Source organism: Elgaria multicarinata, chromosome 13, assembly GCF_023053635.1.
Source record: "Elgaria multicarinata webbii isolate HBS135686 ecotype San Diego chromosome 13, rElgMul1.1.pri, whole genome shotgun sequence".
Classification (NCBI taxonomy): Eukaryota; Metazoa; Chordata; class Lepidosauria; order Squamata; family Anguidae; genus Elgaria; species Elgaria multicarinata.
The window spans coordinates 21316534-21331862 of NC_086183.1; the positions used below are offsets into that span (position 1 = coordinate 21316534).

General features: G+C 45.9%; 1 protein-coding gene across 1 annotated transcript; it reads right to left on the reverse strand.

Moving 5' to 3' along the window:
- Positions 1-1376: 1376 nt before the first annotated feature.
- On the reverse strand, positions 1377-13042 carry LOC134408455 (kallikrein-14-like). Its single transcript, XM_063140749.1, has 5 exons — positions 12970-13042; positions 9492-9663; positions 3614-3867; positions 2418-2554; positions 1377-1556 (listed from the first exon to the last, which is right to left on the reverse strand). The coding sequence occupies exons 1-5, from the start codon at positions 13040-13042 to the stop codon at positions 1377-1379; spliced, it is 816 nt and encodes a 271-aa protein (XP_062996819.1).
- Positions 13043-15329: the final 2287 nt, after the last annotated feature.

The following is a 15329-nucleotide window of genomic DNA, read 5'->3' on the forward strand; positions in this document are numbered from 1 at the left end:
TTGGAAACCTCCATCTGCCTGCAGGCTACACATGTGTTGAGTGGAAGATCTGGTCCGAGCTGGGGAATGCTGCTCGGGGTTTAGTTAGGTTTTTTATGTTTAAAGTGTCTGGATACTTTGGGGAAGGCCGGCCGCTCTTGCGGTGGGTGTCAGAATGGGGTTAATGGTTTTATGGTGTAATTGCTTGCTGCTAACCTTCCCTTTGTATTTTACCTCATCCCTCCCCCTTTTCTTACCCTTTCCCCTCTCTCCCTTTCCCCCAGCTTTTACTGCCTGACCAGAGCCTTACGAGTTATATTTTAGTTTGTGTAAATAAACCTGCTTTGGTCCTTAAGGTGTGTGTGTGTGGTTTTATTCCTCAGGGGTCTGGCTCTTCCTGGTTGTGGACAGGTTTCGGGAGGGGGCTGCCTGGGAATCTAGACGTTTGGTCCAGGAGTTTACCTTTCAGGAAAGGTGGGTTGACCCCAGCTTTCCTTCACAAACACTACCCTGGCTGCCAGAGAAGCATCTTCCCCTATTTAAATATCCTCTCCACTCCCCAAAGCCTAGCTGTACTCCTCAAGATCTATTAATGAGGTCCGAGTTAGGGTACATCTTTGGCAGATCCAAGCTTAGCATCCGCTAAAGCCCCATTCAGAAATGCCCTCCCCGTGTTCATTGTACGTGTGTGGAGAGTGGAGCCTACTTTGGGGTGACCAGGTGTCCTACTTTACAGAGGACAGCCCTGTTGGTGAGATGCATTACATTTCTATTTAAATTCAAAGTGCTGGTTTTAACCTATAAAGCCGTACACGGCTTGGGACCACAATACCTGACGGAACGCCTTTCCTGACATGAACCTACCCAAACACTACATTCAACATCTAAGGTCCTCCTCCAGGTGCCCACTCCTAGGGAAGCTAGGGTGGCAACAAGAGAGAGGGCCTTCTCTGTGGTGGCCCCCCAACTGTGGAACGATCTCCCTGACGAGGCCTGCCTGGCGCCAACATTGCCATCTTTTCGGTGCCAGGTTTTTAAGTGTTTTTATCTTATGTGAACCACTCAGAGAGCTTTGGCTATGGGGTGCTATACAAACGCAATAAATAATAATAAATAAATAAATTATAGCATTTCCCGCCTCATTTTGCCACTATACCTATAACTTAGCATATGCACATTTATGTAAATCTCTGCCCTCATTTGTCGTCTTTTTGTGCATGTGGTGCATTTCCTTTTCGTTGGCAACGGCTGAGTGCCCCCTCACCCACCCACCCCCACATAGCACAAATTGATATCCCAAAGGGCTGGAGGAATATGGAAGTCATGAAGCAAAGCTCAGTTTCATGGTCATTTATTCTGATCTCAAGGTCCCAGTGCAGTGGCAGCTCGCTACTGCACTAGCAATTGTACGCAGCCCTTTTGCCTGAGTTCCTTTGGATGGTGTGGTGAATCCAGTCGGTGTATCGGCAGATGTTTGTATAGACGCCAGGCTTTCCAGCTGTTGCACAGATCTGCATCCCCCAGGAGACAATGCCTTGGAGTTTATTGTTACACACCAGAGGACCACCGGAGTCGCCCTGCAGGGAGAAGAGCATCATTATTCATGGATTTAGTTCAGCTGTTTCTATCCTGTCTCCCAGAGCAACTCACAGGCCACACCGCTTCCAGAAATGAACTTTTCTGCTCATGGGGCTGCCTTTGAAAACGGTCCGGAAACTTCAGCTGGTACAAAACAGGGCAGCCCATTTACTAACAGGGACTGGCCAGCGAGACCACATAACGCCAGTCCTTCTACAACTTCATTGGCCTCCAGTCAAAGTGCTGGTACTAATATTTAAAGCCCTAAACGGCTTGGGGCCAGGTTATTTGAAGGAACGCCTCCTCCCATATGTGCCTGCCTGGACCTTAAGATCATCCACAGGGGTCCTTCTCCGTGAGCCCCTGCTAAAAGAAGTGAGGCAGGTGGCTACTAGGAGGAGGGCTTTCTCCCCTGTGGCACCCCGGCTGTGGAACGAGCTCCCCAGAGAGGTCCGCCTGGCGCCTACACCACATAATTCCATATTTTAACCTATATCCATTTTTGCTGTGTGGTTTTATCCTGGTTGTGCTTTTTATAGTGTATTTTGTATTTGTGTTTTTAGATTGTTGGTTTTTTTTATGCTCTTCATGGTTTTAGTTTTTGTGAACTGCCCAGAGAGCTTCGGCTATTGGGCGGTATAAAAATGCAATAAATAAATAAATAAATAAAATTTCAGGGCTTGGCCCCGGAAGTGCTACATGGCAGCGGCCAGCAGTAGGGCCCCCCATTCCCTGGGGCCGACCGTGCATGGAAGGCCCCTGTTGGATCCTGCCTTATTCATACCACTGCTTTGAGCTTCTCTTCTGGCAAATGCCTTATTGGGTTGCACTTGCTTGGCCATGTAGGGAAGACCTCTCACCTGGCAGGAATCCACACCGCCTCCGCGCACGCCGGCGCACAGCATGTTTTCCGTGATGGAATTCGGATAGTCTCGGTTGCATTCTTCATTCGATATGGTGTAGACCTGCGCGCACTGCAGGACGTCGGGGAACTCTGCTGCAAATGAAGAATGCCCAACATTTACGGATATGCTGAACGTGCCGAAGGAAAGTCACCACCCTCCGCATTGGCTAAAGCTGCCTTTAGGGAACATGCCACTGCACTGTCCCTTTCTACCTCGTCCAAGAAGTGTGTGTTTCCCCTTCCCAACGTTGTCTTGGCTCCAAGTTCAAGCCACTTCGGTGCCTCTATCAAAAAACCCAAAGGGAAAAATGAGACAGTAGGGGACACTCTATCAGCCACATTGGACCAACTGCCATTCAGCAACTCCCTTCCAGAACTGCCTCCATCAGAGACTATTCCACCTGGCTGCATCAAGGGGAGAGATGAGACAGCGAGGCCCCCTCTGGGTCCCAACTACTATTTTGCTCCTCCTCTTCCATCAGCAGCCACTCCGCCAGGTTGTTTCTTCGTTTCTTTATCTGAGATGTTTCTATGCCGCTTCTCAGTTGCACAAATCCCAAAATCGTTGACAACACCCTCCCTCTGACTACCACCATTGCTGCGAGCAAAAGCATTTGCTCTCTCGTGCCTGCCTGTGTAATGGAACATGAACAGACCGAACAAACTTTTTTTTGAAACACTACATTGCGCCTGCATTTTATATGCAAGTCCATTGGTGAGTAAAGCCATTTTACCTTTTCTTCACCAAGGAAGGGCGCGGTCTCCTTTTGCTCTGAGATGGCATTGTGTGCATGGGAGACTGGTAAACGCTCATTCTGTTTTTGCAGTTTGTTTTTCTCAGCAAATGGCCTTTCTAACAGGAGGCACTATTGCTAAATAATCCCATCAAATCTGAGGGGAGGTGGCAGGTGATGTCAACATCTCTGCTAATCAAAAAGTGCATCCCTATGAGCCTTGGCTCCACTACACCACTGCCTATGACCCACCCCAACGTCGAGAAATTCTGCATGGGCAGACATTTGCATCCATGACAATGACGATGCAGAGGTGGAGACTGCCTGAGCCAGCTGCATCCATTCTTATTGCTTGTAGCTGTTCTTAATAGATTTCCCCCACCCTGACCTGATATGTATATGGAATTCACTACTGTACATTGAGGGGTCTTGATGGTACCAAAGCCCGACACCTCGCACAGAGTGTTCGGCTTAGCACATTCGGTGGCCACTTCAATAGGCCTGACATTTTGATTGATATTGGCAGGATTGCGCAGCTGTATCAACATGATGTCACTGTCATGTGTGGTGGGGTTGTAGGCCGGGTGTGGGAATTTCTCCGCCGACACGATGCACTGTTCAGTTCCTTCGTTGGCCCGGAGGCTGTAATCCCCCATTCGTGTGTGAATCTCCCTGCAGAGGAGGAGCCCAGGAAGAAAAGAAAAGCCATCAGAAGAGGACAACAGAAGAGGTCCCAAGACATTTTGCTGTGTGGAGTGCAGAACAAGATGGCGGCCCTCCTATTCAACATAAGAAAGCTGATCTGGACTGCCAGATGAGTCTGTCTTCAACAGTGACAAACGGACCACTATCTCCATTGCACCTGAAGGCAGCTAGCTTAGGACTCACAGAACAGGCCAAATGGCACACAGGTATTTCCTCCAACACGTTCTGACTGCCTCACTCTGCTCTGCCATATGGTAGGGCCAGCCGAGCTGAGCCAAAGACCTATCTAATCCAACATTCTGTGCCTACAGTGCCCTACCATCTGTTTGTGGGAAGATTCCAAGCAGGTCATAAATTCAATAGGATCTTGCTTGTGTTCTCCAAGAGCTGGAAGTAAGAGATGTTACAGACACTGGAGGAAATACATCATGACTAGTAGCCATAGTCTAATCCCCTTTTAAAGCTGTCCAAGTTGATGGCCATCATCACATCCTATCCATCAAGTCTTGAACGTTGTCAAAACTGAGGACACAGGGTTGCACAAACATTGCACATGCGAACTTATATGTACAGATGCAAATTTAGAAATAATAACTAATTTAAGTAGAAATACAATACATCTCACCATGATTGGGAAGACCGTGACCACGTGACCTATGTGCCTGCTCAATGTGTTGTTACTGTTGATGGACAACTTCAAGGCCCCTGATGCTCTTCCTTCTTAAGGTTCTTGATCCTTAAATCAGACTTGGGCTGGACAGGCCTACAAATCCAGGATGCCTCCAAAGAGAGGTCTACCCTTTTTAAAGTAGGACTTTCCCAGCTCAGCCATAGGGAGGTGCTAGGCCATTCATTATGAACATTTTAAAAAGTACAGTGCACTAATAAAACCTCTGGGAGGAAGGAGGAATCATTTCAGTGACAACGATGAGATTATTGGATGTCAGTTTCAATTAAATCTTAGAATCCTAGAATGTTAGTGACAAGCCAACTTGAAAACAAGCCGTCCTGAACAACCCACCAACAAGACATGGGGTCTCAGAGTGGGTTGTGTGTGGTTAACAAATCATGCTGAGGAAACTGTGCCAGGTATTGATGTCACAGCAAGCCATCCTAAAATAAACAAGGGTGAGAACCCTCTGTGGGTTGTCGTGTCATGTGAACCAGGTCATTGTGTTCAGTGGGGTTCACTTCCAAGTAAGTGTGTTTAGGATTGCAATCTGAACCAATTTAAGTCAGCTGTGTGTATGTTCAGTTAGAAGTACACCAAAATGGTATAAATGAATTTATATCAGAGCTAGATCAGTGTGTGTCATTCCTTCAAACTTTGGAGCCTGAGGGCCAGTTCAGACATGGCATTTGTTACTCAGGTGTAGGGCTGCCAGATCTTCAGCATCCCAGTCCTTGAGTCTCAAAGGCGGGGCCTGGTGATGTCACAAGGTGTGGCCAGGTGATATTATGCAGTTGGAAGACAAAAATAAAATAAAATCTAGTGCTGGGGCAGCAGAAGTAAAATGGCAGAATCTAGTGGTGTGAAAAATGAGGATGATGTTGGGGAAATCAGGAAAAAGTTTGGAATTTCTGGGGAAATGGAGAAAACACACACCCTCTTATGCCATTTTCTTTTAAAAAAATGATTAGTGAAATACTTTTGAAAGTCGTGTTTTGCAGAAATATTGTTACACAGCTGTCAAACTTTTAGATCCAAGGTTCAGAAGGGGGGACATGGCTCCTGGTGCCCTCCCCCACAATTGGGGCACCCCCTTCTTATTATATTAGGGAGGAAATGGCATCCATTTTTGTGAACTGCCCAGAGAGGTTTGGCTATTGGGCGGTATAGAAATGCAATAAAATAAAATAAAATAAAAAATCCATATCTGATATGGATCACCAAAAGGGTCAAATTTATAATAGGTTGGCTCAGGAGTTCAAAATTAATCACAGCAGTGTGTGAAAATGTGGTCAACACACTGCATGGTGCCTTAGCCCTTATATGCACTGATTTACATGCATGTGGTGTAGAGAAAAGATGTGTCTACTGCTCCATTTGGAGTTTTAACCTCTGAGGACCCTGGAGCGAAATCCAAAAGACTGACAACAGCACTTTTAGCTTGAAGGAACAACATTTTAACAAGACATCTCCCAAAGGCAAAAAACGGAGTCAGCAATGTGTCAATAAATAGGAACAACTGGAACATAGGATAAACAAGCCACACTCTTAGGACTTGAGATGAGAGAAGTCCTTTCAAAGCTCTCAGAACACCAAGCATCTTCAGGTATTTAGTCCCAATTAGGAGCCTGCTAAGGGCTCTACCATTAGGGAGAATGGGGCAGTTGCTACAGGTAGCAGATGCTGCGAGATAGCAGGAAAGTGTCAGAGGTGAAAGCTGTGAGCCGCATGGACTGCGCTGCACCCGCTCCTCTAGCCCTCTGCCTTCAGATCCAGTGGAGGAAGATGGTCCAGCCCTAGTATTGAAGCTAGATCCATCCGCTAGTCAAGTTGACTTTTGCACATGGAATGAGAGTGGGTGCCATCTTGTTCTTTGCCTCAGGGAGCAAAGTGTCTTTGGCCGGCCCTGTATTCTACACACACTCATTAGGGCGCCCCCTTACTCAGTTTTGCTACTTTTGCTACTATCTGAATATTAAGGGTTGTCCAATCCATGCCCAGATTATAGACCACAAGATGGGAGCACAGCAGCCTTGCAGTAGGTATTTCCAGTTAGCACCAGGACTTCAGACTGAGCAGGAAGACAAAGAAGTAACTATGATGAGATGTATTGCATTTCTTTTAAATGATAGCAATTATATGTAAGTCTGCATCTATAAACATAAATTAACATAAATGTAGACTACACGAATCTGTGTCCTCTTTCTCTTCAACTTTGAGATGTGTAAGTGGCCACCCTAAGCACAAGATCTATCTATCTATATCTATCTATCTATCTATCTATCTATCTATCTATCTATCTATCTATCTATCTAATCTATCATATAATAAAGTGGAAATCCTTTAAACTTCAGCATAGAAAAAATAGACCAAACTATAGTAATCCAGTTTTTAGAAGTGAAATGATATCAGTACATTTCCCATGGGAACAATATGAAAGCAAATGCTTTTGGTTGGACACCATTGTTAGGTTCTTGCCTTCAGTCCTTTGACCATCCACCACTTACTTTCTGGGAAGATTAGGACACAAGAATTCAGATTACTGCTCAGTTTGCAAGATCATCTGATTACAATTCTGATGTCAGTGGAAACATGAACTGGTCCAGATCGTGATATAAACCTGGCTGTTTATTATGTACGCATGAACGCAAAAAGACCCTGACTCATGGTAGGAGGACTCATGGTAGGAAATCAACTGTCAGGATTTCCCCGGATTTGTCCTGGTTTTTGTTCTTTCCATGGTGTCAGGGGGGATTTTCTATAATTTTCAAAAATGTCCTGGAATGACACACCTTCCCCTTTAAGGCTGCCATTAGCATGGCAGGAGGGAGTGACATGCTTTCTTGAGGCACATCATTCCCCCACCCCGAGCTCCAATTGAGGTCTTAAAGGGGAAAGTGGGTCATTCGTGGACATTATAGAAAAGGCCCCAATTGGAGTGGATGGTGGTGGTGCAGAATGAAATCCTTTCCCCTCCTCCACTCCAATCGGGTTCTTTAAGGTGGCGGGGGAATAATGTACTTTCTGCAGGACTCAGAAAGCTGCTTCCCCCCACACACACTAGGTGTCCTCTTTTTTGGTTTCCCAAATATGGTCACCCTAACTCATGGAAGGCCACCTACTGAAGAAGAATGGGGTGGAGTCTAAACTTCCTGACTCCTTGAGGGTAACCAGCTGAAAGACTAGGAAACATTCATCCTCCCGTTATGCCATGGTGGCTTTTTAGCTATTAAGAAGTTGTAATCCTCTTCTCCCCTCAGCAGTTTTCACTGTCTAAAACAGAGAGGAGAGAGAGAGAGAGAGAAGTTGCAGCAGCAGCAGCAGCAGAGAGAAAAGGGGGTGGCAGAGAGAGAGGGGGTGGTAAAGAAAGAGGGGAAAGGGGTGGCGGAAAAAAGGAAAGGAGACAGAGAGAAATAAACAGGGATGGCAGCAGAAGACAGATAGAGAGAAAATTGTATGGCAAAAAAGGGGGTGCTCCAAAGTCTGCTGGGTGGTGGGAAGGAAGAGAGAGAGAAAAAGAGTGGCAAAGGGTTATATCCAATGCTAGCCCTACTTAGATTAGACCCATCGAAATGAATGGGCCTTATGTTAGACTAACAGTGGATACAATTTGTTGGATACAACCCAAAGAGAAGGAAAAGGGAGTAGGGAATAGAGAGTGAAAAAAGGGGGAGTTTTGTAAGCCAAAACATCTGCAGGGCCTCAAGTTGCCCACCTTTACTCTAGAGGCAGGATTGTTCAATAGGTTTTTGTATGCGGTATGTGTGTGGGGGCGCACACGCGCGTGTGTGTGTCTGCTGGACCGTCTACCAGCAAGCTGCCCAAATGACCCAGGCTGCAATCCCACACCAAGGAGGATTAAGCCCTATTGAAATCGATGGGACTACTTCTGAGTAGAGACGTCTAGGATTGCACTGCCATTCCTACAAAGACTCTGTACGTGCGTGAGTGAGCCCGCAAATTTTTATTCCAAACTCAATCTGTGGATTCGGAATATCTTAGAATTTATGCTCCAGGGTTCAATCCATGACCTCACAGTCCCTGGCCACCCACAGAGCAGCAAGTGCAGAAGCAAACTCTATTTTATGCTTGTAGTCAGGATGGTGCTATGATTTAACGGAGTTGAAAATGCAAACGTCTCTCTCTCTCTCTCTCTCTCTCTCGATTGGTAAGAAGCTTTGTTGTTGTCCTAATGTATCAGGCATGTAGAAACAATTTTAAAGCAGGGGATGGAGGGTTGGAAGAGTGATGTTAGCTCTGTTTTTCACAACAGAAGTAATACACATGGCCTTCTAAAGGGAGCCTCCATAGAACCATTAAGTCCAGGGTCTAAAAACTGACGTAGCTGCACCACTTCCAGAGTCACTCCGAGCTATTCTCTAGAGTGGCTGGTCTTTAGGGTGACCAACTGTCAGGATTTCCCTGGATTTGTCCTGGTTTTTGTTCTTTCCATGGTGTCAGGGGGGATTTTCTATAATTTTCAATAATGTCCTGGAATGATACACCTTTCCCTTTAAGGTTGCCATTAGCATGGCAGGAGGGAGTGACATGCTTTCTTGAGGCACATCATTCCCCCACCCCGAGCTCCAATTGAGGTCTTAAAGGGGAAAGTGGGGCATTCGTGGACATTATAGAAAAGGCCCCAATTGGAGTGGATGGTGGTGGTGCAGAATGAAATCCTTTCCCCTCCTCCACTCCAATCGGGTTCTTTAAGGTGGCGGGGGAATAACGTACTTTCTGTAGGACTCAGAAAGCTGCTTCCCCACACACACACTAGGTGTCCTCTTTTTTGGTTTCCCAAATATGGTCACCCTACTGGTCTTTATAGCCCAAGAAATGCTTAGGAAACTGGAGACTTTGAAACAAAACTCTTTGCCTCTTCCTCCTTGCTCCAACCTCGGTTTTCTTTTAGTTTTCTTACCCCTGTTGATTGCAGTGGGCGGCGGTAAGCACCCAGTCCTTGTCTATGAGCACACCACCGCATAGAACATCGGGGCCATTTTTCCTGCTATTGGAGAGGATGACCTGGAAAGGCTGAGCGTACTTGGTGCACTCTTGACCCCCGATAATCCGTGACTCATTCTGTGCAGACACTGGGGAGCAAAATCAGCCCGCATTAGAGAGACAGTTTCAACCACACCTTGAGCTTCAGCCACACCCAGTAAAGTCCCACCAGCAAAACAGCAGAGAGACTTTCCACTAGGTTAGCCTCAGTGCTGGGTCAACCTAAATGAACTGATAGAGCAGCAACAGCACTGTTGTAAGGGACGGCACTTGGCTGTAGAAAGAAGGTGACTTCCCATTCTTCTCAAGACCACTTCTGGTGCTTAGAAAGAAGGATGGAAGGCCTGCCTGCTGCTATTGGCGGGGAGGGGAGAGGTGGAAAGGCCACCCTTAGGATAAGAGATTCTAGAAGTTCATTTTTAAAAATAAGAATTTACCCAAATTGGCAAAGTCCTTCGTATTCAGATTTTGAGATTTAAAAAAATTGAATGCAAGAGAAACCGGAAGTGACAGATCCACTCATTTCTACAATCCAATCCCTCAATATTTCTCAAGTAGCATCTTCTATAGGAATAGAACAGTGTAAGGCTTATTACTCAAGATCTACCAGACCAATTTTGCTCATTTTTGTCTTAAACTGAAATTTGAGCAGTGAAGATGTGCAGAAAATTTCAAAAGTCTGAAAAAGTTCAAAGCTTGAGCTTTAATAGCAATCAATTTCCTCCACGCCATACAGGCAGGGCAACCTCTCTGCCAGTAGCATGGTGGACAGCCCTGCTGGGCCAATCAGTGTGGCATGAAGGCAGGCTCCAGCTGCATCCACGTGATTAAGTTGTGGTGAGAATAGGGGTGTGATAGGACAGTAGTCTTCAGCCTCTTCTGTTCCAGGACCCACCTTTAGCCCAAACATGCAATTGCGAGTGACATTTTCTTTATTTTTAAACCATATATCTGTATGATGGTGGTGGTGCAGCTGCAATCTGCCTTAAGCCAGGCTACAACTCAGGAGTGGGTCCCAATCCATCCTCGGAAAACCAGTCTGACAGCATACTTGTCCTATGATGTGACACAGCCAGGTGGGCGGGATGAAGAAGTGGCGTCAGACCCAGGAAGAAAAGGGCTGCACATCCGTCTCGCAGCAAATGACAAAATGAAATGAACAGCACTCATTCATTTAGTGTGTTGTTACAAAATAAATGCAATAGAAACAAATGAGGTCCAAATGTGGATGTATACTATTGCTGTGCCAAAATCTGTCCTCTGTTTCCCCAAACATCTCCCTCTCCCCTGCAAAATGAAGCTTCTGTGTCTCTGCCTCATTCTCAGGATATGGAAGAATTTCTTTTGAATTTCTTTGGTGGTGTATTTGACCTTACCTTGCCGGTGAGGTAGCCAAGGGTGCTGTGCATGTTTTTTCTATTACACATCGCTCCATTGTTCTGCAGCCTCCCAGGCTGCCTGCACTTCCTGATATGAAAAAAGCCCTATTGGAGAGTTACCTAATGACGTCTTCCCTTGGGCTGTAATTGAAGCATGGGAAGCCAGGGAGGCTGCAGAGAGCCAGAAAGATCACAATGTCTTTCACAATGTCTTTCACAATGAAAGACAGGGCACTATCTCTGTCACTGTCTTTCACAATGAAAGACAGGGCACTATCTCTCACACACATACCTTGGTCACCTTGGATCTAAGTTAAGCGCAAGAAACCCACAGCCCACCCATTTCACTGATTTCTTCTTCTTCTTTGAATTTGTTTTTAAAGCAGTTTCTTTTCTCTCAAACAGAATGAGTCTGGCCACTGAAAATTAGAAGAAATTATTGTTTTCCCCCCGCAGCTGGAAGAGTTAACTTGGCATTAGAGGGACAGGGAGAGAGCAGGTGAGGAAAGGGAGATAGAAAGTATAAAGTTTCCAATCTTCAACTCAAAGCAATCTGTCCAAGATTCTAATTAGTAGTCTTCCTAGTCAGAACCCTCCAATCATAGTGGCAGTGCAGCTGGGCTTCTGTAGAGTGACATAATAATAATAATAATAATAATAATAATAATAATAATAATAATAATAATAATAATAATAATTTATTTCTTACCCACCTCTCCACTTAGATCGAGGCGGGGAACAATATAAAACACATTAAAAAGGAGGACTGGGCTCCTGTATCTTTTAACAGTTGTACTGAAAAGGACATCACACCAGGTGTTATTTGTATGCATACAGCACCTGGTGAAATTCCCTCTTCATTTCTACAGTTAAAACTGTGGGAGCCCTGTCCGTTTTTGTATCTGGTCACTCTAGGATAGCTCCGACATAGCGCAAGGACAGCAATACATGAGGACAGAAGAGTGGTTTTATCACCTGTGGAGGAAAAAAACCCTGACTTTCTCCGCTCTAAAAACCCACGGAAAATGGAGGGGAATAGGTGAGATGACTGTAGGACAGGCACATGTCATGTGAGGACCGTGTTGCAAAATGGTAAACAAAGCAGGACGAAAGTATGATAAAACGTTGGTGGTGGAGCCCCCTTAGTGCGGAGGAAGAAGTTTCAGGCTATCAATCGGAATCAGATTCTGAAGCAGAAGAACCAGGTCTAAAAACATTCCAGCCTACACAGGAAGTGGGGGAGGAAATTTTCCTAGGCCCTTCACCAGCCAGGGATGAATCTTCACCGGACCTTAACAGTGAAAACATTAACAATTCAGAGTCTGTGGAACTCAGCAATCCTCAGAGGGGGAAGGGACTTCAGAGTTGGCTGATCCCAGAGTCTACCGCAGGTTCAAACGGGCAGAGCTAAAAGAAGGAGAGAGGCGATTGGCGCAGCTAGCTTCTCACCAAAGACTTCTTCAGAGGAACCCTCTTTGAAGTTAAAGGGACTCAGGGAAAAGGCTATCCCTTTTGTTGAAAGGACAATTGCCTCGCTGAATTGGTCAAGTTTTAGCCTAGAGGAAAGTTTCTAGTGTTTAACCTCTCTTCAGGCATGAAGAGATGTTTATTTGCTGAATAAAGCTTTGTGGATTACTTGGCAGACATCTTTATTGTCTTGCACTGCAGCAGGAGGGCTTGGAAACATGACAGTATGGTTTCAGGTAGAAAGAGAAGTCTTCCCTATCAGCTGCTGCCTGTGGAGACGTGTGAGTCCTGGGTTCAGCACCCTGGACAGCTCCTTTAGAGTTCTGACTGGTTCCACCCCAGGCACTGGAGCCAACAGCCTTCACTGGCTGGCCCTTTTAATCAGGAACATCAGCGATGGAATGTTAAACCCTCCACTGAATGACGTCCCCTTCCCTCCAGTCTAGCTGGTCCATTCCCCAAGTGCACATCAAGGCAGTGCACTGTGGATGCACTTAGCCACTGACACACTCATCCGTGCTCTCCTTTCAGCTGATGGAATTTCCCTACCTGTGAGTGCCAGCAGACAGAGTAAAGTATTCCGAAGCCTCATGGCCCTCCAGGGAGTAGAAGTCATCTGCATGCGTCTGCCTTGTTGCTGGTGGTGCTGTTGGATGGAGAGCAGTTTATTGGCACCCAATTCATCACCCTTAAATCCCAGCTGGCCCCACCTTCCTTGCCTTTTGTCTAGGATCAGAAGGATCCAGTTATGTGGCTTCTGCTCCCTCCCACACAGTGAGTCTGTTGCTGCTGCTGCTGCTGCCAGTGGAGGCTGGTGGCTCTGATGTCAGTGGAGTGGTGAATCCGCTCCAGGTTTCAGTCCGAACCAGTCCGAACTCTGAAGGAGCTATCCAAGGTGCAGATCAGTTTGGATGGAAACCTGGAACAGATTCATCACTCCACTGACATCGGAGCAACCAGCTTCCACCAGCTGCTCCTCAGCTCCAGAGAGCACATCTGGCCACAGATGTGCTCCCAGGAAGGAAGCTCTCTGCTGTGGTTCTCCATCCTGGCATGTCCCTTTCTAGAGCAGCCCAAGCTGTCCTCTGATGGAGAATGAGACCAAAGTGATGGCCTCGTGTTACCGAAAGGTGGGGCAACCCCCAGGAAGTTCTGTGTCTCCTGAGTTTGCAACTGTCTTGGTTTCCGTACAACAGAAGATCACCACTGCCATGTAAACACAGCCCAGTCTACAATCCAGGCGAGCCGAGGTGCTTATGTTTAATCCAATTTCATTAGCTTGAAATCCAAGAACCTTAACTGAGTTGTCGACCTACGCATTAAGTACATGGAATAAGACCCCAATCTTTTTGGGTAGGTGGCCACATTTGGAATTTTGAAAGAGTGTCATGGGTGCCCTCACAAAATGGCTGCCACATGGGGTGGTTGTGGTTGCCCATTCGTAAAATGGCTGCCATGGCGCAACATGTCCAGGCACAAAAGAGCCATTTCCCAGAAATCAATTGGTGAGACTAAACCAAACGTAACATGCTCAAGAATCTAATTATGAGGCAGAGGTGATGTCTCAGCTCCAAAACACACACAAAAAAACACTCTTCTGAACCCAAATACAATGCTGGAGAGCAATACTTCCCTTTGCAGAATGACCTCCTATTCATCATCATCATCATCATATAAAAAATCTTAAGAAATAGAATAAATATCATTAAGATGCAAAGAGAGGTGCAAGGCATTACCTCTTTGACCCGGGGTGGCTTCAAATCTGCAGCTCCATCAACTAACTAACTCAGTGTGGATTTGAAGCCACCCTGGGGCAAAGACGATGGCCCTTTCTAAGGATTATCCCAGGAAATTATCCCAGGAAAATGGATTATCCCAGGAAAATGGACGGGTCGTCCCTGCCTGCTCCCGGGATCCCCTGTGTGTCATTTGGATGCACAGGGATGATCCCAGGGAAAAAGGCAGGTGTAGAAACGGCCTATGTCAAGACAGCCCCAAGTTCTCAAACACATCCCACCCAGTAACAAAATGGAGAGTTGCAAACCCTGCAGCAATAAGATAAAATAAAGCAAAACACTGGTCTCCTGCAGCTGAATTCCACGTTGCAACGCTGGAAATCTGCAAACACTAATACAATAGAAGTGCTTGTTGAGCCAGCTGAGAAGTGAGCAATCCAGAACGGGAAGACGACAGGGAAATGGCTTGCTGGGAGAGATTCGTCAACTTAACAGTCTTCCAGAATTTAAGAAAGCCATCAAGACTGATCTCTTCCAGCAGGCCTTTAAGATGCCTTTTTTTAATGGTGTGCTGCTTTTAATGATGCACTGGTTTTAATTGAATTAGTTGTATGTATTTTATGGTGTTTTTATTTGTGTTGTACCCTGCCTCAATCCAGAGGGAGAGGTGGGTAACAAATAAAATTATTATTATTATTATGATTATTATTATTATTAAAGAGGGGGAGAAAGCCTTATAAGCCCCGAAATGCTATGGCGTAGATTCGGAGCAGAGAAGAGGATTACACTCCAAATATAACATTTCAAATTGCGCGAAAGCAGCCTTCCTCAACCTGGGGCACTCCAGATGTGTTGGACTATAACTCCCAGAATGCCCCAGCAGCTGGCTGGGGCATTCTGGGAGATGCAGTCCAACACATCTGGAGTGCCCCAGGTTGAGGAAGGCTGCGCTAAAGGGATATGTCAATATTTGGGCAGCAATCGGGGAAGGAAACATTGGCTTCACCTCTGTTGTCAGAAATGCATTTCCCTATATTTAACAGCCCCAATGATATAAATAGGAGGTGAGGAAGGTGCAAATAAAATTCCTATATTATCTCCAGCTTTCTCCTTTTCTGGATGTAGGACCCGTCTTTTAAGTTTAATGAAGAAAGCAAGTTTTTTTTAATCTAT

Bases quoted from the DNA above. Each gene is read 5' to 3' on its own strand.
- LOC134408455 (XM_063140749.1), bottom strand. From the start codon at position 13,042: ATGCAGATGACTTCTACTCCCTGGAGGGCCATGAGGCTTCGGAATACT. The intron at 9,664-12,969 runs GTAGGGAAATTC...TTTGCTCCCCAG, and splicing joins CTGTCTGCTGGCACTCACAG to TGTCTGCACAGAATGAGTCA. The intron at 3,868-9,491 runs GTAAGAAAACTA...CCTCCTCTGCAG, and splicing joins GCCCACTGCAATCAACAGGG to GGAGATTCACACACGAATGG.